At 41.6% G+C, this 21,584-nt stretch overlaps 4 protein-coding genes across 6 annotated transcripts; 2 read left to right on the top strand and 2 right to left on the bottom strand.

Moving 5' to 3' along the window:
* Nucleotides 1–1,843: 1,843 nt before the first annotated feature.
* On the bottom strand, nt 1,844–7,808 carry LOC103702716 (cytochrome P450 90B1-like). Its single transcript, XM_008785259.2, has 8 exons — nt 7,335–7,808; nt 6,913–7,237; nt 6,670–6,822; nt 4,313–4,564; nt 4,140–4,232; nt 3,961–4,039; nt 3,761–3,870; nt 1,844–2,279 (listed from the first exon to the last, which is right to left on the bottom strand). Exons 1-8 carry the CDS (start codon nt 7,541–7,543, stop codon nt 2,058–2,060), a joined length of 1,443 nt encoding a protein of 480 aa, XP_008783481.2. The 5' UTR covers nt 7,544–7,808; the 3' UTR covers nt 1,844–2,057.
* A 2,764-nt stretch (nt 7,809–10,572) lies between these two features.
* LOC103702752 (cytochrome P450 90B1-like) lies at nt 10,573–11,995 on the top strand. Its single transcript, XM_039114503.1, has 2 exons — nt 10,573–11,397; nt 11,494–11,995. The coding sequence occupies exons 1-2, from the start codon at nt 11,129–11,131 to the stop codon at nt 11,849–11,851; spliced, it is 627 nt and encodes a 208-aa protein (XP_038970431.1). The 5' UTR covers nt 10,573–11,128; the 3' UTR covers nt 11,852–11,995.
* A 365-nt stretch (nt 11,996–12,360) lies between these two features.
* LOC103702751 (BTB/POZ domain-containing protein At3g05675) lies at nt 12,361–21,245 on the bottom strand. 3 transcript variants are annotated; one of them, XR_005506539.1, is made up of 4 exons: nt 20,039–21,245; nt 18,672–18,961; nt 18,060–18,132; nt 12,361–12,428 (listed from the first exon to the last, which is right to left on the bottom strand). XR_005506539.1 is itself a non-coding variant. In XM_039114502.1 (3 exons), the coding sequence occupies exons 1-2, from the start codon at nt 21,206–21,208 to the stop codon at nt 18,710–18,712; spliced, it is 1,422 nt and encodes a 473-aa protein (XP_038970430.1). In that variant the 5' UTR covers nt 21,209–21,245; the 3' UTR covers nt 17,994–18,132; nt 18,672–18,709. The 3 variants fall into 3 exon arrangements, 2 of the variants coding, with proteins under 2 accessions (XP_038970430.1, XP_017697195.3); XM_039114502.1 differs by lacking the exon at nt 12,361–12,428 and having other exon boundaries at nt 17,994–18,132; XM_017841706.3 differs by lacking the exons at nt 12,361–12,428; nt 18,060–18,132 and having other exon boundaries at nt 18,510–18,961.
* On the top strand, nt 12,431–17,856 carry LOC120104091 (cytochrome P450 90B1-like). The gene is made up of 4 exons (XM_039114623.1): nt 12,431–12,783; nt 15,382–15,460; nt 15,596–15,702; nt 15,951–17,856. The coding sequence occupies exons 1-4, from the start codon at nt 12,625–12,627 to the stop codon at nt 16,299–16,301; spliced, it is 696 nt and encodes a 231-aa protein (XP_038970551.1). The 5' UTR covers nt 12,431–12,624; the 3' UTR covers nt 16,302–17,856.
* Nucleotides 21,246–21,584: the final 339 nt, after the last annotated feature.

Genomic DNA, 21,584 nt, shown 5'->3' with positions numbered 1-21,584 from the left:
CCTTCAAATAAGAATACATATAGCCCAAGAATTTAGACCATCAACCATGGAATTGCACTTCTTCAGATTGGCATAGAGCATTACTTCTCTGAGATGCTACAAGTGAGCTTCCCATGAAGCACCATGCACCAATATATCATCAAAGTAAATTACGATGAATTCACCAGTAAGAGGTTGTATAACATGATTCATCAGTCTTATAAATATTCTGGGAGCATTAGAGAGGCTAAGAGGCATCACCAACCACTCAGGGAGATCGTCTCATGCCTTAAACTTGGTCTTTCACTCATCCCCAGGCTTGATCCAAAGTTGTTCATATCGACTTTCAAATCTATTGATTGATTGATTGACCATCCAAACATATACACCATGTCTCAACCTTCTTTGGAGTCAGCAAAGTGGGTACTGCACAGGGGCTCATGTTGGGCCAAATTAGTCCGTCAAGCAGCTCCTGAACTTGTCTTCCAAGCTGCTCATAGTCCATAGGATTCATGCAACAAGCTTGTTTTTCAGGCAAATTGGCTCCAAGAAAGAGAATAATATGGTGTTGGATATCTTGCTCTGGTGCAAACCGACCTGTACATCTAAAAGAACATCTTCGCAGCCTTCGAGTAGGGGGAACATCTTCAGGAACAACAAAAACTTGTTTGACTCTTTCTTTCCACCATCATGAGAACAACTCTAGACTCCATAACCTCCACCATGAAAGACTTCAAGCTGAGCAAATTGATACTTCTTGGCTTGGGCTTGGGGCTAATCTTCCTCTCTCATCGGGATAAGAACAATTTTCTGATTATCCTTCTAAAAATAACAGGAAACTATTAGGTCCACTCAACCACCAAAATTTGAAAATTATGCGACAAACTAATGCTATTTAATGAAAAAATCAATGAAATTTTGACCACAAACACGAAATCTCGTTTGTTGGCTGTGAGGACCCGTGTGGACGGGTATCTAGTCCCAAATCGGTTATTCATTGGGTAGATCTTGGGTACTTATATAAGATCAAGGAACCCAAATAATACATTCCGGTTAACTATCTTGGATGGGGTTCTGAGTTGTTACAAATGATATCAGAGCAGACCCAACCCATAATCTATAGAAACTAGGGGACATTGCAGCATAGATCCATTGGGGCCGACCACGGGTCGATCGTAGTATTTGTAATTAGATTTGAATAGCTTTGAACTCTTAGTCTAATGAGGACGTCAGGGCTTAAACGGAGAGAGTATATGAGGAACCGTGTTGATATTTTTGGATAAGGTCCTACATTGTTACATTGGCACTCTCGCTCACTGGATAGAATAGAACTAAATTAATTGTTGAATTACAGGTCGGGTAAGACAAATGATCATGGTACCCTGTCTTGCATTGCACCACTTCTTTTTCATCCATCTGTTTATTTGTTTTGTTGCGAAAGGAAAGTGTTCTGCGTATGTATATACTAGATATTCCATGATTTGTAGCTGGCCTTGCGGCTGGATGGAAACTTGACACCTCATAAATTTATTTATTTATCATGCAAAAACTTTGCCACCTTATAAATTTATGGTACTAGCAGATGGTGTTTGTCTCTTTTAATTAATTAACCTGAGAATTTAGTCTCGTAGTCTCTCTAGGAGAGAAGATAACTGAGGCTGAGCACGTTCTTCATGAGGCAAATAGAACTGTAGATTAGGTTGTCATATTTGCTGCTCCACACTTTGGCACGATCCTTTAGACTCGGCACACTTCGGTTCCACCCCCCCTGTGTAGTCTTATCTCTATGGATTTAGCTGGCCATACTCATACGAAAATAGTATGAGCAACCGATGTCCCAAAAAAAAAACCACAAATTTATAACTTGGTGCGCATGTTATAAGTTATAATACACAAGGTTGAGAATTCAAGCATTTGCCCGTGTGCCACTGAAGAATTAATAGCATCTGTTTTCCTCGATCACAAAGATTCCAACTGCATTCATGCACCCCAAAATCAAACTGATCTTGGTACAATCATTTAGGGACCTAAATAACATAAGCAGCACTAAGAAAGTGTGAGGCTCCTACGCTTCAGGTTCACTGGAGAAGCCGGACTTTGATGCGCAAGCCTTTGGGGAACCCAAGGAAAGGGAAGGAAACAGGGTAGTCATGCTCTGCAACCTCCCACTGGTATCTCCGAACAAGGTGGTGGAGGAAAACTGCAATCTCTAACTTTGCGAGCTCCGCGCCGGGGCACAGTCGTGGACCGCCGCTGAAGGACATCACATTGCTGTTCTTCGTCAAGTTGGCGGAGATAGCCTGCATTTGAATGAGGATGGTAGAACATAGTATAGATCACATAAAAAGGAACGATGTGCCGCAAGATTAAAGCCGATAAAATTTTATATAGGCCTGGCCCGAAGCCTGATTAGAAATAAATAGGGTTTAGGCCCGAGGCCCAGCCCATGATCAACTCTACAAGATGACGATGTTTTGTTGATCAAGAGAACCCGCTACATTCACAGTTCCTATATTTAATGCGACAATTGTTGAAAGAGACCAAAGTAAACATGATTACGAAACATTTGTTGCAAATCCAAAATGGCATCAATTGTTTTCTGTGATAGGTCGCTACTCATGATTCACCTTTCAAATTGTTTTTAATAGTGATCCACATGACTGAACTGTTGCGGTTTATTTTTTATAGCTAAAATCATGTAGTATAGGTCACTAATTTGAGGAAGTAACAACATAGATTCTTGTTTGTCTTCCTGTTTGGAAAGAATTTCCATATGTAGGATCATTGGGCACATGATGATGGAAGTTACATCATCATGTGACATTGCTTGTTATGGCATTATGACAAATCATGCATTAGTCATGGTAGATCCAATAAGATTTTTCTTGAAGATTAGGATGAGGGAAAGACCAGCCGAGTGCAGAAATAATGGATGAGTCTAAGTCTCTTCTATCAAATTAATGCAGCCCATTTTTTCTCTCCCTCTCTCTCTCTCTCTCTCTCTTCCAAAGCATGATTTCATGGAGGATTTGTAGGTAAGAAGGTATCAATAGAACATCTGGTTATCAGTATAGCCCCCTGGTTTGACCAATTCATTTCTATGTTGGCACAAATTGCTGCATGGTTCCACTAAGCTTAAGCATTTCAATTTAAGCAGGCCTTGTATTTAGATTGCACATAAACGTCCCTATTTGTGAAGTTAAAAGTGACCAAAGACAGGACAAGACAACAATGGTTCTACTGCCTGATGAACAATTTAATTAAGTGTTAAGTCTTATTGGCAGATCAATGTATAGGCAAGTGCTTCGAAGACGACTAAAAGTGTCAGCTTATCAAACTGGTAAAGTTATTGGCAGTGGGACCAATGATGAAAATAAACTTAGAAGAAATAGATCTGACCTCCAGTCATAGAATCCATACTAGTCTATGTTATTGGCAGAGCTCTCTCTCGAGACAGACTTCTGCCAATCTTACTCTCTTCTCGTGCGGATCTTGAAGTGCGGCAGACTTTCTTCTTGCGCAGATTTTGAAGTTTGATAGACTAATATGGATTCTATGACTCAAGGTCAGATCTATTTCTTTTAAATTTATTTTCATCATTGGCATCAAATCAAGTGATCTGAGATCAAATCCTGCCTTCATCAAGGTTTGGAGGTTAGGAATATTTGGAGAGGGAAAGCTACCCTTCTCCATTGGATAGCTCATTATCTAGGACCCTTCTATTTTACAAAGATAACCATCTCATATATTAGTAGGTGTACATGGCTTGGAGAGAGCTAACCTGCAGCCATCTCCATGGATTGTAGCGCTGCGGATCATCGTAAATGGATGGATCCAAATGGGCTGCTGATATGATTGGCACCACCTCCCACCCACACGGAATGTGATACCCTTCACAAAAAAAAATGTAGACAAAAAAAATAAAGAAGTCTGTGTCATTTTGTTGATATACATAGTACAATCTAAAGAGCACCAACGTACCCTTGAATTGAACATCTGTAATAGCCTTCCTGTGCAAGAACTTGACAATATTGCCCAGTCTAAGGGTCTCGTTGATGACCTTAACAAATTAAAGCACACAAGATTAATCTTCTATGAGAACTAGCTTTCATCCGCCCTTTTGTTTTTAAGGATAAGATTATGTGCTCATGGGAGGTTACACAGTGGGTGAATTTCATTTGCTTGTAGTCATCCCAGTTGAGTCCAGTCTCGCCGCGTTCCTTCTTCAGTCTTGCGATCTCCTCATGCTCTTCCTGTGAGGTAAAATGGAGAATAACGGCTATAAAATTTGAAGCACTCTTATGAAAAGTTGAAGGAGAGATAGGAGGCATACTTTTAGTTGCTGGACAGCTTTGGGACATGACTCGAGGAAGTAGATGGCCAAGGCGATGGCAGCGGAGGAGGTTTCATGGCCGGCGAAGAGCATGCTTAGTATTAGGTCAAGGATCTGTTCTTTGGAAAGATTTGTGTTTCTAGATACTGAAGCTAGAAGGTCATCTTCTTCCAAGCCTTCACATTTGTCATTGACCTTTTGGATTCTCTCCTCCAGCTTTTGTCCCATGATCTTGAGGATTATGGCTCTTGACTGTACAACCAGGAGGAAAGAATTAAAACCAGAAAAAAAAAATATTCAACTTATGATAATAAGATATATATAGATATATACATATGTATGAACACATATAGCTGTAGAAAAAAATGCTTTCAAGAATTCAAACTTTTTCTACAGTTACTAGAAAAAAAAAACTCTAATTTTTAATGAATATTCAGATACATATTTTCTGAAAAAAATTAAAAGAGCAAGAATTACATAGACTGCATTTCTATAGTATATGTTTTCACATATATTTTATTAGTTTTTAGTAATCCACTCGAATGACCCTACGAACCAATGTATTGATAGAATTCCATGTGCACCATTTTTTTCTGGATTTTTCTCAGCTGAAAACATTTTTGGTGTTAGTAATCTTCAAACTAAAAGATTTTTCTAATATTATGGCTAACCGTTGCATAAATTGGACGATCAGACCCAGTGAAATATTTTTCTCAGAAAGATTATTCGTTGACACCGGTTAAGGCCAGAAGATTTGCTATACCTTATCTATGTTAGATGACGACATCTAACTCTTTTCCTTTTGGGACAAAATGGAGTCTGGACGACTCATTCTCGGGTAAAAGTGTCACGCCCCCGCCTCTGCGAGGCACGTGAGGCACCTAGTGCCCACGTGGGGGCCACATGAGGGGGGAACACGGGAAAATAAAACCGGACAATAGTCCCACATCGGAAAGACTCGTTCCAGAGCCTGGGCATATGAGGCGGGTGTCTCCAAATCCTGCAGACGCGTTTTGGGTGGAAAATAAAACCGGGGAGGGGTGAAGGACGCTTGCGTGAAGCCCCAGAACCGGACAATATCTGGCAGGGGAGCCCCGTGTTCCCCCCTCATGTGGCTCCCACGTGGGCACTAGGTGCCTCACGTGCCTCGCAGAGGCGGGGGCGTGACATTTGGTATCAGAGCCGAGGACGACTCTTGTCCGATGGTGGGAAGGGTGTGAGGCCCAATAGTCTCACATCGGAAAGGCTCGTTCCAGAGCCTGGGCATATGAGGCGGGTGTCTCCAAATCCTGCAGACGCGTTTTGGGTGGAAAACAAAACCGGGGAGGGGTGAAGGACGCTTGCGTGAAGCCCCAGAACCGGACAATATCTGGCAGGGGAGCCCCGTGTTCCCCCATCAGAGCAGACCCGGCCTATAACCTATGTGGACTAGAGGACACTGCAGCACGGATCTATTGGAGCTGACCACGGGCTGATCGTGGTGTTTGTTATAGATTCGAATGAATTTGAACCCTTAGTCTGACGAGGACGTCAGGACTTGAACGGGGGGAGTAAGGATCCGTGCGGGCGTGTATTTAGTCTCACATCGGTTATTCGCTGGGTAGATCTTGGGTACATATACAGGATCAAAGAATCCAAATAATACCTTCCGGCTAGCCATTTTGGATGAGGTCCTGGATTGTTACAAAAAGAAAGTCTGAAAATTCTCACTCTCAATCTCTAATTGAAGAGGGGTGGGAATTGATCACCAACGTCTCAATCTTTAATTTTTCCCAAGAAAGGAGTTTTAATTTCTTTGTTCTCCTCAAGGTCTGCCATCCAGCTGCAGCTAAATATATTTCATACGGAAAACTAACAACCAACTTTCTAGCGAAGGTCACGCCTCCAAATATCGTAGCAATCAATCTTCCAGTCTTCCCTGTCATCATTAATTTCCTATCAGACAGGAAGTACTTTCCCAAGGGAAAGAGAGCTTAAGTTGGAGGACATATTCGCCACGCAAACTCTGCTTCCAAGAACAACAGGCTTCAAAAATAAATTGCAATGTTACGTATAAGGTGGTCATTTCCCCCTGAATTTTTCTAACTAGTTTACTAAGATCCCATACTTAGGATGAATCTCAAGATGTGCCGTCTTTCTCGTTCTTTCTCCAGTGGAAACTCTATATCTATTGCATGGCGAACGTAATCAACAAGAAAAACTCAAGACTAGAGCAACATGGGAGGTGATTTAGTTTGCAGGTTCCTGCAAATTAATCTTTGGCATAGTGATACATGCCAGTAGCACTATTCATGGATCAGCTCCGACTCCTCCTCCCCACAATGCAAGTTGGGATAAGGTAATTAAATTAATTATACCTGCAGGGCTTTTCTGTATGCCGTTCCAGGTAGATTCAAAGGGATGGAGGCCATTCCCTTCATGAATGCATGGTACTCCAGCCTTAGCTGCTCGGTTTCCGGCATCCCTGGATCCAAGCTCATCAGATGCTTCACCATCAGATTGAAGGCAAACTGCACCCATATTAGTCACCTTTCTATCACTATCTATCTTCGCATGCAGTACAAATAATTGTCACAATGATACACTGGTTTTAGAGTAACCTTCTTTCCTTCTTCTTGGGCTGAGAAGGTGGAGCGGTCCTCCCAGGAATGGAGAACCTCCAGCGCCTGCTTCTCGATGTCGGGGAGGAAGAAGGTGCGGAGCTTAACATTGCTCATGAAGTTGACGGCGATGGAGCGCATCTCCTTGTGCGCGTCGCCCGCCAGCGCCAGCATCGACCAAGGCCCCATGATCTCCTTGATGCTCGTCGGGCAGCTGTTCTCGAAGAGCCTCCCCTCGCTCTGAAGGATGAATCGGTTGAACTCCGGGTCCGCCGACACGATCGTCGCCTTCCCCAACAAGTTCGTCCTAAAGATCCTCCCGTACCTGCCCAGAAATGCAACAAAGAGAGAGAAATTTTAGAGGGGAAAGAGAGTTGGACTTGGCATGTAGAGAGATGCGGGGGAGAGAAAAGGGCGCAAACTTTGCGATGTGTTCGGCCATGAAGGCTCCCAAGGAGGCAGAAGAGTGGGGCTGCATGAAAGAGATGGTCTCGCCGATGAGAGGCCATCCGAGGTTCCCCGGTGGGAGCTTCGTCGACTTGCCATCGGTCCTACTACTGCTCTTGAATCTAAAGATGAGGATAAGGGCTATGATGGCAGGAGAAAGCACAAGGAGAAGCTCCAACGCCATGGGAGGAGCAACCTAGGAGAACCTTCACTGTTCGCAGCTCTCTCTCTCTCCCTAGTATAGAGTTCCGTGGTCGCTGCAAGATTTATGATAATTGAATATTGAATTGTTGATTGTTTAGAAGAATTGAACCGGAAGATCGGACCCACCATCTAAAGTGGTTGACTTGAACCATCGATTTAAAGAAGCTACTTGATCCTCGTCTTAAACTTGAGAATAATTTTGTAGCATTGGCACCACACGTTGAAAGGCGTTGATTTATCTTTTATACAGAGCTTACATAGTTACACATTGAAGATATAGAGATTCTTTAAATTACTTATGAGATTGTTCAGCTTGTTGAATAGTTTAACAGGTCTACTTACAGACCACTAGCTTTTGCAAAAAAATTTTATTATTTTTTTATGTTTTCTTTTCTTACAAATCTTCTATAAATAGTTTTTGTAAACTCCACTTTTCTAATAAAAACCGGATGGCTTTGCCTCCCTCTTCATAAAAAAAAAAAAGAAGCCCACCTACACATGCACATGCACATGAGGTAGGATGCCCCCTTCGGCCGTGCTCATTCTATAAGGATAAATAAAAAATAAAATATGAAAATATGATGCAAAAAAATACTTATTCTATTTCCGTAGAAAGCTAATTTAGTGATACAATTACAGTACTGCTAGAAAGACTTTCAAGATATCATAGTTATTTATTATTTTAAGCTTATTTTTGTAGAACAAAATAATAGTTATTACAACATTAACTATTAGCCATTTTAATGGGACAAATAACCTAATACAAAAAACAACAAATATTATATTACAAACTTACCAAATTACATTATTATTTCAATAATTATATTTTTCATTAAAATTATTTGCAAAAACCATGTAACTGAGAAAATGCAAAAAAGAAAGAAATCAAAAGTCTATGCATTTGTTGCTCCTTGCCTTCTAATGCGCGTTATTTAGATATGGTGGTATATCCACCGCACTCCAATACTCGCTATGCACTTAGCATAAAAATATTAGAACATAGCCTTCAAACATAGTTAGTATCCGATATTTGTGGATTAGAAATATATCTAAAATATATCTAGTAAATAATCGATATAGAACTAAATACACATCTGCACAGATTTTGATAGGATACCACCATAAGAAATAAAACTTTAAACGAGAATTTAGATGGGCATTTGAGCACCATGTTCCAAGAAGGCATGAAGAAGCGTAGCGGAAACTTCTTGCCTCCTCTCCGTGCATGAAGTTCTCGTGAGCAGCTTGCAATTTGCCTGATTTTTGTTCATGATGATCCCGTGGACGACGTGCGGAAGGCATGAGCCGTCGCCTTGCGATAGAAGAAAAAGGAGGTGCAGGGAGAAATAAGAGGGTTTTTTTTTTGGTAGAGGACGTATCTACCTTCGGAAGAAGGCCGTATCTATCTTTGGAGGCATAGGAACGCTTCTTGAAACCTCTAGTAGCCGGGATAATGCCAAATGTGACGTACTCATACGTGGGACTCGAACTAGAGCCCAGAGGGATAGTTGAGCCAGGCCCACGGGTGGAAAGAGTATGAGTAAAATCGGTCGGGATGCCCAACACACGGCTATTTTTGCCCGCATCGAACATTCTCCTGGCGGGACGGAGGCTCAGTGAGGACTGCTACGTGGGGTGGGCTTGTCCCTTCCTCCTCCTTTTTCCTTTTTTTTAGAAAAAAAAAAAAAGGGTCTATCATATCCAGTTTCCATCAAGTCGTACTTCCAATTGAAATGACTGATGTGTTACCATCAAGTCTTACTTCCAATTAAGCTCAAAGTCTGATTTCCTTTTTTCTTTTTTCTTTTCTGAGGGAAAGGGGGCTCTGGAGTTTGATAGCAGAGGAGAGAGGCGGAGCACCTCTATTTATTAGCTCAATTTGAGATTTCCATTCTTTTGAAATGTTATAGATTTGTTAGTTAATTATCATAGTCCCATCCCGGCTCATAAGAAGTGTGATACGGATTTATAAACCCGGTCTTCCTTTCAATAGTTTAAATTCTTTTGAGCTATGAATATGTGATAAATAGAATTAAAGTTAGATCCAAATATGCGTTGTGACGAGGGTATGATAAAGATGATTGCTCATAGTCTAACATTAGCTGATAAAAGAGTGCCACAAAAATTTAAACTTTTAGACTATAAAACCACGGCATAACATATTAAATAATATATGTGCTGAGAAATAATAGCATAGATAAAGATTTTTATAGTGTTTGTATATTTTTAGGCCCATCTATCTAATTATAATTTTTAAATAAAATTTTAACAAAATATTATATTTATATTAGAATGATATATATTTAGTTGCAAGAAATTTATCATATATATATATATATATATATATATATTTGGTGAAAAATGGCAATTCATATAGCTCTAACGTAAGTACATCCTGCCAAGTTAGAAGAAAATAAAGAGTACAATGAAAAGGGGAGCTCTACTGTGGACGTCAATAGGAACTTTCCGGAGTGCCGTGCAACATAGGAGGCGACCCAATCTGCTGCCCTATTCGTCTTCCAAAAAATATATGCTACCTGATGCTCACCCATCTCCACAACCATCCTGCGTGTCTCACGAATAAGTGGATGGTCATCTCCATATCTGTCTGCACCCCGTATCCACTCGATCATCATAGATGAGTCTCTCTCGATGTACATCCACTCGGCACCGAACACCCGCCTCGCATATGATATACCCTCTCAGGCAACCCAAAGCTCTGCCCCAACTACGGTAAGACCTGGCATGTGGCGACCTCTTGTTGCGACCAGACGACCACGATAGTCTCTGATCACAAATCTAACACCTCCGGACCTCCCATCTATAACCACGCTGCCGTCAAAGTTCATCTTGAGAAAACCAGAAGGTGGGGACACCCAAGAAACAAGAGCAAACCGCTATTATCATAAAAAACTAATGCACTAAGCAGTGACTTGAATACTGCTGGGTAGCAACAGTGTTGAATGGGTTCAGGCCCGAGACAACTATGAATTCCATCCGAGAAAATAAAGCCTAATCTGATAGAGTTTAGATAGAGTTTATATTACGGTTGCAATATAAGGCGGACAGTGAGATGAGGACATGGATTAAAATCCTAGAACTCTCTCGTATCTGGCACTAAACTCTACTGAAATTTAATTTACTTTGAATGTTTTGAATATCTTTTCATCCAAGTATTTGACATAGAGGAAGAAACTAAAGCCACAATGCAATGCGACCTAAACTGTTTCCCCTTGGGCTCTCTTTGGAAAACAATGCACGAAAATAATACAGCACCCATGCAATCCCTGCTACGGTTTCCAACAAACCAACGAAATGAAGAATTGCTTGCTCAAATACCATTCCTCCCGGCGCAATACATGAGCACTTCGTCTGGTACTGGTCACCAGCACTACTTCCTCATTCGCACTTCTTCATCTGCTACCAGTCACCATAGAGTCATTTATCAACACTTTCCCACACGCAATTCTTCATCTGGTGTTTTGGCAAAAATCTGGTATTAGTCACTCTAGAGCTAGCAGCTATATTATATATCCACCAATACTTCCCCGTATAAAGCTCTTCTATGCATGATCCTTCTTCCTGCAAGAGAGGCGAGGACGACGAGGGAGAGAGTAAATGGAGATATCTTTCTGGTTATCTCTGGTGTCACTGCTTTTTTCCGGCGGTTGTAGCCCTCGCAGCCTGGGGTTGGAAGGGAACTGAGAAGAGATACAATGGACTCAATATACCACCAGGAAGCATGGGGTGGCCTCTCCTTGGAGAGACCATTGCCTTCAGGAAGAGCCACCTATGCACTCGTTTAGGAGAATACATGGAGAAACGCATCAACAAGTAATCTCAAACTCCACCATCCAGCACACTGTTTTATCACAATAGGTAGTAATATCAATAATGTACCTGAGTTTTGTCGAGCTGCACCAACTGTAGGTATGGAAAGATCTTCAGGTCAAACCTGCTTGGGACACCTACAATAGTATCAGCTGATGCAGAGCTGAACAGGTTCATACTGTGTAATGATGGGAGGCTATTTGAGCCAAGCTGGCCGACCGCCTTGGTCAACATCCTTGGAAAGAAGTCGATGCTCACCGCCTCCGGGGATACACACCATTACCTGAAATCCCTCGCCATCAACTTCATGAGCATCCCCAGGCTCCGCTCGCATTTCCTGGGGGATGCTGAGCAGTCCATCCTCCAAACTTTCAGCACTTGGATGGAGCACACTCCTTTCCCTCTCAAAGCAGCAGCAATAAAGGTGACAAGCATGTGCAAGTCCCTGTTTTCTTGATAGTATTTTCTTTTCAGACCTCTGTTGAGACATTTTTGGCTTGTTTGCAGATCTCATTTAACCTGATAGTGAAGCATATCTTAAGCATGAAACCTGGAGAGCCAGAAACAGAGCAGCTTCGCAAATTATTTATGTGCTTCATGAGAGCGGCAGTATCCATGCCCATCAATTTGCCAGGCACTGCATACAGAAAGGCCTTAAAGGTATTCAGGATTTCTTCTCTCTTTCTTCCTCCATTTCCTCCTCTTTGGCGCACATATAGGTCACAAGCATGACTTCTCTCTTTAATGTATATGTGAGCAATCAAGTCGCGAGCGGCCATTTTAAAAATCATCTATCGGTTGATGGCGGAGAGAATCCGCCGGAAGGAAGATGGATGTGATGAAGTCGGAGAATCAGACCTCCTGGGATTCATTTTGCAGCAATCCAATCTTGATGCTGAGCAGTTTGCTGATCTCCTGCTTGGTTTGCTCTTTGGTGGCCACGAAACCTCTTCCACAGCGATGACATTAGCCATCTACTTCCTCAGAGACAGTCGCAGAGCCTTAGAAGAGCTTCGAGTATTAACCTGGCCACCCTAATTTATATTCATTAATGTTGTTATCTTGCATGAGCACAGCTAACCAATAATAGTAGATGCACCTAGGCCATAATCATAACACAGGTAGGACCAACCATGTCAAGTCCTCCACTCCAATAGACATGTTCCAGAAGACGATTAAAGTTATGTATATCTGATATCTTATCTTTTGATAGGTAATAAAATTTTAAACATGAAGTGTTTCTCATGGTTTCAGGAAGAGCACATACAGATAGTCAAGTTGAAAAAGGAGAGAGGAGAAACAGGAGCTCTGACATGGCAAGACTACAAGAAAATGGAGTTCACTAAATGTGTAAGCTCTTGTAATAACCCGGAGCTCATAGAAATGATCTGATAGATTAAATAAGAAGGCAAACCAAGTCCTGAATACCAAAGGAAATGGCGACGCCTATTTGATTATGAAGCATTTTACCAAGCAATAGGATACCATGTGTAGAGGCTTCTAAAATAAAATTTCCTTCCCCCTAGCCACAGAAAGCAGTAATACTACTTGCAGCCTGTCTGCACAATCCTTTTTTTATCCTCTTTATAGGGTTTTACAGCAGAACTCTCACTGTTGGATTAGAGGCTAGCCGGTGCTGGAGAGTCACATATAAAACCTCATATAATAGTAAAAAGCAAGCAGAAAAAGATTTTCTAACAAACTAGTCTATGCAAGTAATCTTTTCCTCCAGTAACATGTCTTAGTGCCTATTGTAAGCAAATCACTTCAAGTTCCAAAGACCTCATTCACTGACAAAGAATGAATAATAGAAAGAAACAACTACACCATATGGATTACTCTTCCTATTAGCTTCATCTGTAAACATCAAAATTTTGAAGGTCCTACTATGAGACCTTTCTTATACAACTGACGAATATAAAATACTTGTTTGTATAATCATTGCATTAAATGCCAGATTCTGACGTAAGTGCAATAGCAATGACCAACACAGTATGCCAACTGAATCCTTTGCTTGCTTTTAAACCTTCTGAGTAACAATTACAACCACAGAATCTACACAAACAATAGACACTTGGAGCCACACAGCATGTCAGCATGCATACAATGGAAGAACCATGGCATTCTGGTCCAGAAAACCAATTGGCTTTAAGCTTCCACCATCTAACATTTTTAGTTGTCTATTAATTGCAAAAAAACTATATCCACATAACCAACTAGCTCATTTACACCATCATAACAAATCCAGCACTATAAGAATCTGCCAATTAAATGTGAGACAATTACAATCTAATGGTCTCTACTCAAATTTGTGATACATCAAGTTATTACTTTCACTGCCACTCAACTCAAATAAGCCTTAGTCCAAACTAGTTGGGGCCCGGCTACATGAATTACTTTCCTCTGTTCTGCTCTGTTTAGGGCTACATTTTCTGAAAGATGTAAAGATATCAAGTCCTTCCTTACTACTTCATCCCATGTGAATTTTGGTGTATATCATGTAAAAGTTATCACCTTCAAAACCTTTAAATTATTCATTCTAGTGCAAACCAAGGATCCAAAAAGGATGAACCATAAAATTCCACACATCTTTTGGTAATCTAACTCAATGCAGGAGGAAGGTAACTCATGGATTTTGAAGTACCACATGGCTTAGTAAGTAGGACTCTTCACATATATCCCTTTCACAACTTGTTTACATATAGCAATTCGTATCTGACTGCCTATGTACATCTTTGTCTGCAGATACGGTCATTGTATCTGATTTAGCCTCCACTGTTGTCTTTATGTATCAAGTTTGTGTTCATTTTCTTATAGTCCTCTTTTTCCTCAAAAATACTGTAGTTCTCTCAGACTGAGGGCTTTTGATGCTAGATTAGTGGCTAGCATGTGCAAGGCACAAGCACACCTCTTAGCCCCACCAGTATTCCAAACATTTTTTTTCTCCTTTCCTTATCCTAGATTTCATTTCTATTTTCCTTAATTGATTTGTTTCAATCCATTGAGTTGTGAGTTTACATATAACAACTCAATTCTTTCTATAAAAAAAAAATCGAAACTTTAAAAGATTTAGTAAAGGGAGAAATAAAAATAAAAGACATGAACCAAGCACGCAAACTATCAACAAGAACAATATATCTCACAACCTTCCTTTTTAGCCATTTTATTGTTACATTACTAAGTGACCTAACCAAGGTCTGCAGTATCAGAGCCAACACTCATGCCAGTTTGGTACAATACATCTCCATGCCGTGTTGTTCCGACGTGAATCGATAGGAAAATCGACAAGGAAGGGGGATAGGAAGAAGAGAGAGAGGGAGGGAGGGAGAGGGAGGAAGGAAAGAAGAGAGTGGGAGAGTGTGGCAAAGAAAGAGAGAGAGGCGGAGGGAGGGGAAGAGGGAGAAGGAAAGAGAGGAAGAGAGAGAGAGAGGGAGGGAGAGAGAGAGGGAGGAAGAGAGGGAGAGGGCAGCGGGGAGCAGCGGCTACTAGAACAGGGCCAAGGGAGGGAGGAAGGAGGACTTTCGAAGACCTCTCTCCTCCATGCATTGGAACAGGAGTGGAGCCCCTGTTTCAAAAGAAAAGAAAGAGACCTCTCTCCCTCGACCCTGTTCTAGTGGTTGTCGCCGCCCTCTCCCTCTTCCTTCCTCTCTCTCTCTCTCTCTCTCTTTCCTTCTCCCTCTTTCACTGCTCGTTGTTTTCTCGATTTTATTGCCGAAACTATCCCAGTATGCTGTCGGTACAGCTCGGTACACCCCTAACTAGGTGCACCTTCCTTGGATCAAATAATTGTGCTTTGAAGCATGAAAGTTAACAAAGAAAAGACAAAGGGCCATGAGATTGAATAAATCACGGTAATGAAGAGGGCCCCACTTAAAAAGTCCTCGCACATAACATCTCTCCTAAAATTTAGAAAAAACTCAAAAAAATAATAAAAAAATTGGTTCCACTTGTTGACCATCCTCTTTTTATTTTTTTTAATGGGTGAAGATTGTAAGGGAGACTCTTCGTCTTGGCAACGTTATCAGGTTTGTTCATCGAAAGGCAAGAACCAATGTCCAATTTCAAGGTACAAGACATCTGTGCAACCTGCCTTCTTTTATTTCAATCAGATCATAGAAGTATATCTATCATAGACTGATTACTAAATCAAGTACCTTGATGTGCTTTGTAATTTACTATGTTCTATATTTTTTTTATCAAGGATATGACATTCCAAGAGATTGGAACATTATTCCAGTCTTTGCAGCTGCACATTTGGATCCCTCTCTGCATGATGAGCCTCACAAATTCAATCCATGGAGATGGCAGGTGTGTACCTACCTAGTATGAATGAATCAACAAGGAATAGAAAGATTAATGTGCAAACAATTCATAATAGTTAGAAGCAATTTTACAAAGAAATCCCCAGTTACCCATAGATAAGATTGGCTTGATCAAAAATCAAAATCAGAGCGAAAATATTCAATTAGTCTCTCTCTTCAGTTCTCCCCCTTTTGTCGTGGTTCCTCAGTAAACTTCTAATAAGGCCAGTGGCATGGCTTCAAAGGATAGGATAATATGCTCCAATAAAGTTTCTATGTTCACCAACTATATGTGAGTCCAATGATTCAGATTTGGTTAAAAATCATGAAATTCTGTTTATATCCACTTACTTATCTGTCTTCTTCTCCTTGCAGACTGTCTCTGCCAGCACTACAAGAGATGACAGCTACATGCCGTTTAGTCATGGCATAAGAAGATGCCCAGGACAAGAGCTAACAAAGATGGAGATTACTGTTTTTCTCCATCATTTTGTCCTAAACTTTGACTGGGAATTAGCAGAGGCTGATCATCCACTTGCCAGTCCTTTCCCTGACTTTCCCAAAGGCCTCCCCATCAAGGTCCACAAGTTGTCACTTGACATGTAAAACACCAAGAAATGTGTTGAAATGGACTAAAAATAGGCCTTTACAAGACTTGCGCTTTGTAGGGGCTTTGGGGGCTCTGGTGTTGGAGTTCTATTCTACATTTCTGTGTTGTAGTTGGAAACTAGAATTCTATGCATGCTATGCATGTGATGTGATCCCAAGATGATCATATCTATATTTGATGAAACATGGAGGGATGTGATTTATATTTTTCCTATTTCATTCAATTTTCTTAAATAGTAAAAAAAAATATTTAAATAGTAAAGAAACAGAAAGATTTGCTTCAGCAGAGTCTAGGCATTTTCCTAATAAGATTCCAATGGACTTCTTAAGAAACGTGATTGAGTTTTTAAAGAGTTTAATGCCCATAGGGAGTCTCTATCTTACAGCATTAAATTCTCATTGTGCTCAACTATGACTTTTTGGTGAAACATTAACCATCTTTAGGCTAATAATAGGTTAAGGTCCAATTTATCATTAGTGCCTTAGAAAAAGTCACTTGAGCTTACCTGGTGTTTGATTGCAATTCATGCACTAAAAAAAGTGTTGCAAATTATGAGTCACAAGTAAAATATGTCAATCATCAAAAACCTGATTGCATGATTCAGTTACAAGTACAATTCCTTTCCAGAACAGTACTTACAAGGTGATCAACCAACCGCAATTCGTCGTCATCGTTCATCAATAAACAAGAACCTTGCGTGATTATGCATAAAGATTTCTTCCTTATACGAAAACACTTATAACCTTGACAATCCATCAGACTTGGGTCTCAACAAGTTTTGATACCATTTCAAGTGATCCTCATTTCTCCTCACAGATCAACCAGCCTTAATACAGTTTTTTCATCTCATGTCTTTTAAATGCAGGTAAGCTATGACAGAGAAATACATCAATCTTTTCTTCTTCAACCAACCCTTACCAACTGTAAATAGTTCATTTAAGATCCCACTGAACAGATTCTTATTTTTTATCATTCCTCAAGCTATAAAGGTGTTGTTTTGGAAAAAAAGTTAGAAGTTTCTATTTTCTCACAATGCTGGTTTGAACCTTAATCATAACAAGTATAATGTATACACCTAAAATAACATGACACAATTAACTAGTTTATCAGCATTGTGGAACCTGACTGCAGTACCTAGAAACCATTCTGTAATAGCATAGAAATATGGCTGAAATCAATTTTCTGTAGGTTAAAATGATTAGCAGATTTTGTTGTTTTTGATGTGCCTAAACCCTGATACCAGCGGTGCATATTTAGATTTTGTTATTTCAATGCCCCTCACAGAAGCAATGGATTTTATCTGCTGCAAAGGAGTGACAGGCACATATCCGAAAATCCGGTACATCAATCAGTTGAAAATAATATAAAAGATCAACAAGAAGGTAGGTTATGAATGATTTTAGCAGCTTCTACATCCAGAGATAGAGAAAAGAAAATGACTTCAGCAACAGGCAGTAATAGGCGAATTGATCTCCCAGGTAGTCGTAGATACCAGTATAATGGTATTCAACTGGAACTGCATTTCTAGTAAATTTATCACAAATCAAGGGAACATGGAAAAGGAGAAACAACAACAACAGCAAGTTATTGCACCAAGACATAAGAGTGAAAGAAAAACAACAAGAAGCAATCACATGATTGAGCATTCACAATGAATCATCTTTAATAATTAAGACTTTTCCCCTTAATAAAAGGTAAAGAGAGTTACTTTCCAATTCTTGTGCAAATATTGTGGTTTAAGTTGTTGACACTACCAGAAGAGAAGCATAGTAAAGATGTTAACTGAAACATTGAGGCCTCGTATTCTGATCCATGCCTATCTGCTTCCTACAGAAAACCAGAAGGTTTCAAAATTAGCCCCATGCAATAATAATGGATATCACAGATTACCAAGGGAAGTGAATGCCTGTGCGAAAAGATATATAAAGAAAATGACCAGATAACATCCTAGTTCATCTAAGAATAAATTATTGGGTGTTCATACTGAACAATTTGGATTCGTTGATAAAAAGCTGGGTCCCATGGATCAGAGGTGGCTAAGAAGTGATAGAAAACATGTAAATGTCACAAGCTTGCCAAAAATAATTAATACAAATATTTGGTTACTTCATCTCCACTTCGTATCACAAAAATGAAGATTTAAGGCACGAAACAGACTAAGTTACAACAAAGGAAACTATTCACAAAGTATGACAGCAAAAGCAGATCAAAAGGCAGTCTGACACAAATATGGAAAGAACAATATAAGACAAGTTATCAATATGTAAGTTACATGTGAAGTCTACTGTAGCTCTTTACTAAACAATAAACAACATCATCGACATGATCATATATTCAATAGTCTATCCACATTTTATGCCACTCACATAATCTACTTTCAACCGGTACTGCCATCGTGTGGCGGTCACTTTGCCCGCCTAAACCAGGTATTAAATGCTGAGATCAGGTGTGGGCAGTCATCAACATTGCGGGTGGAGAAGCTGAGGCACTGCTGCAGCAATTCTTGGGCATCTGACATTGGCAGGGTGGAGATAATCCTTAGAAATATTTCTTCCATCTCCTGATAAAGCATTTTGTGACCAGATGGTATTGGTGAAACCATATCTCTGCAAACATTCAACACAGGAAGCCACTCCTTCACAAGATTCATTCTCACCTGAAAAAGAACATATAACAAAAAGCTTAAAGTACAAAAACCCAATGTCCAGCATGCACCACTACCACTATGCAATATATATACATATATATATATATATGGGATGTCTACAAGCTGTCTTGGCTTCCAAAGTGGGATTAAAACTGGTAAAAGCAGAACCCAAAATTACAACATAATCTGCTATGTGTTTGATAAAATCTCTAGCATCAAGGTACTGCAAAACAGAAGACAATTTTTGTATTGTGAAAAAACAAAATAATAGAACTTAACAAATACAGATCCACATATACTGATTGAGTTTGTAAAGACACTCACAGTCAGAAGTGGTTAATTATACATAGTTTGACATTGCATCAGACATGATCCATATTTGTCAGTTCAAGACAGAGAATCTAGTTCTTGAGCTTTCTCAAAGGTTTAACATACAGTAAAGTTTTTGTCTAGCAATGAGATAAATACATCAAACAATGTGGAGAAAAAAAAGGAGAAAAACCAAGTATGTACTGTCTATATGGAAAGACAACTTTGACACACCTGAACAACTAACAGCCTTTCAAAGTCCAGCATACACGATCAGATTGTTTCATATTTGAGGACTAAATCACACTTCAGCAGTACACTGTGGCCCAAAATTTCCACATACTGTCCAAATCAGATCTTGATTCCAAAATCACCAGCATTGCAATGATACACTAGAATCTGTTAATGGAAAAAAATTTCTGGCATTTTATCATTACAGTTATATGACACAGACATAACCAAACAATGGGATTTAATTAGAATGCTTGGTGAATGAGAATTCCTATAGCCAGCACTTTATACTTTGTGATAATTCTTGGTATCGGCGGTTAATGTTTATTGTTTATGTTATACAGGCAAAGTTAGATTAGGAAACAGCTATTTTAGCTGTTGAACCATAAAGACGGAACTCTCAATTTACAGCATTGAGAGCAAGAAGAATTCAAGAAGGAGGTGCAACCACAAATACTAAATGATCGTCCTCAGTGGCATTAAAACAAAAATTCAACAACTAAAGCTTAATCCTACAAGGAGAATGAAGAAATTCCAAAGCAAGACCTGTCTGGGAGCCAGGATCGACCCAGCAGCCACAGCATTGGCGAGCCGGCTGGTGCACCTCATCACTAGCGATGGCAAGCCAGGTGCAATATTCCACCATGCGTCATCCCTGAACGTCCTCTGCAGGTCGGCCACGAGCGCAGCCTGCTCGCTCCACTCCCTCACCGCCATGTCCGCCACCCTCAGCTCGATCATTCTCTCCACCAGCCACAGCAGGTGCCTTGCATTCACCATTGCCTTGTGGAGGCTCAGCCTCTGCATCGCCTCGGTCTCGTCGTTGTCCTCCGCCACCCTGAAGTCCGGGCTTGCATACTCTCCAAGCAATTTCTTCACCGTTTCCAGGTTATCCAAGAATGCTCGGTCCAAGACGCTTCTCACCGAGTCCCGCCAGGGGTAATCTCTCAGTAACTTCGCCACAAAGGCCTTCACGGTGGCCACCTTCGGATGGCTGTGCACGGCCGAGAGGATCAGGCCGTGAAGCATCTCCTCCGAGGGGAGCTTCCCGTCGGGTCTCGTCTCCGGCCGGATCCTAGCGAGGAGGTCGTGGGATTCCTCTTCTTCGAGGAAAGGGATCAAATTGAGCACGGCCTCCTCTTCCTCCTCGGTCCACGGCACGGCCTCAAGGAATCGTACGCAGGCCTGGATGCAATCGTCGAAGAGGAGCTCGAGGGCGACGGGAAGCATCTCCAGGGCGTCGGCGGCGGAGAGGATCGACCCGGAGAAGTCGAGGGTGTAGAGAAGGCGGAGGACGCCAACGTGGGACCCGAAGGGGCAGCGGGAGCGGGCGGCGGCGGAGGGGACCGTGTGGTTAAGGCGGAAGACAGCGTCGGTAGAGTCGCCGGCGTCAGGAAGCCACAGGTCGGAGAGAAGGGCGGCGAAGTAGCGGGAGCGGCGGAGGGCGAAGGAGTGGAGGTGGAGGTCGAGGAATGTGGGGTGGGGGACTGGGGAGAAGGTCGAGGAGGAATCGTCGAGGTGGAGGCGGAGGAGGACGTCGGCGGTGGCAGGGTCGTTGAGACGGCTGGCGGTGGGGGCGGAGGAGGGGAGAGGCGTCGGGGGAGGAGAATTCTCGGCTAGGGTTTCGTCGGGATCGGGGTCGGGTTCGGAGGAGAGGCGGGCGGTGCTCTCCGCGCGCGGCCGTTTACGGGCTCCTCCGCCGCCGCCGGGGGACATAATAACGGGAGAATGTAGGGAATAGAAGACGTCGGACGGGGAGGGGTAGTTCTAAATACACCCCCCCTATTGCTCAGGACACCCCCCAAAAATTAAAAAAAAATTAAATACTCTCTACACCCCCCCATTTGCTAAGGACACCCCTAAAAAATTAAAAATTCCTAAATTACCCCCACCCTCCCCACCCCCCACCTCCCCACCCCCGCCTCTGCCTCCTCCTCCTCCCCCCTCCTCATCCTCCTCCTCCCCCTCCCCCTCTTCCCGCCCACCTCTGCCTCCTCCTCCTCCCCCCTCCTCATCCTCCTCCTCCCCCTCTCCCTCTTCCCGCCCACCTCTGCCTCCTCCTCATCCCTCTCCCCTCCTCCTCCGCCCCGCC

The sequence above is a fragment of the Phoenix dactylifera genome, chromosome 16 (assembly GCF_009389715.1).
Source record: "Phoenix dactylifera cultivar Barhee BC4 chromosome 16, palm_55x_up_171113_PBpolish2nd_filt_p, whole genome shotgun sequence".
Taxonomy (NCBI): domain Eukaryota; kingdom Viridiplantae; phylum Streptophyta; class Magnoliopsida; order Arecales; family Arecaceae; genus Phoenix; species Phoenix dactylifera.
The sequence above is the reverse complement of the archived record's forward strand: the minus strand, read 5'-3'. Positions and strand labels throughout refer to the sequence as shown.

Excerpts from the sequence above, each read along its gene's own strand:
- LOC103702716 (XM_008785259.2), bottom strand. The coding sequence starts at position 7,543 with ATGGCGTTGGAGCTTCTCCTTGTGCTTTCTCCTGCCATCATAGCCCTT. Across the intron at positions 6,823-6,912 it reads CCCAAGAAGAAGGAAAGAAG|TTTGCCTTCAATCTGATGGT; the intron begins GTTACTCTAAAA and ends ATATGGGTGCAG. Across the intron at positions 4,233-4,312 it reads AAGCTGTCCAGCAACTAAAA|GAAGAGCATGAGGAGATCGC; the intron begins GTATGCCTCCTA and ends TTTACCTCACAG.
- LOC103702752 (XM_039114503.1), top strand. The coding sequence starts at position 11,129 with ATGCATGATCCTTCTTCCTGCAAGAGAGGCGAGGACGACGAGGGAGAG. Across the intron at positions 11,398-11,493 it reads ATGGAGAAACGCATCAACAA|GTATGGAAAGATCTTCAGGT; the intron begins GTAATCTCAAAC and ends CACCAACTGTAG.
- LOC120104091 (XM_039114623.1), top strand. The coding sequence starts at position 12,625 with ATGAAGTGTTTCTCATGGTTTCAGGAAGAGCACATACAGATAGTCAAG. Across the intron at positions 12,784-15,381 it reads CGGAGCTCATAGAAATGATC|ATTGTAAGGGAGACTCTTCG; the intron begins TGATAGATTAAA and ends TAATGGGTGAAG. Across the intron at positions 15,703-15,950 it reads TCAATCCATGGAGATGGCAG|TATGCTCCAATAAAGTTTCT; the intron begins GTGTGTACCTAC and ends AGGATAGGATAA.
- LOC103702751 (XM_039114502.1), bottom strand. The coding sequence starts at position 21,208 with ATGTCCCCCGGCGGCGGCGGAGGAGCCCGTAAACGGCCGCGCGCGGAG. Across the intron at positions 18,962-20,038 it reads CGATCCTGGCTCCCAGACAG|GTGAGAATGAATCTTGTGAA; the intron begins GTCTTGCTTTGG and ends GTTCTTTTTCAG.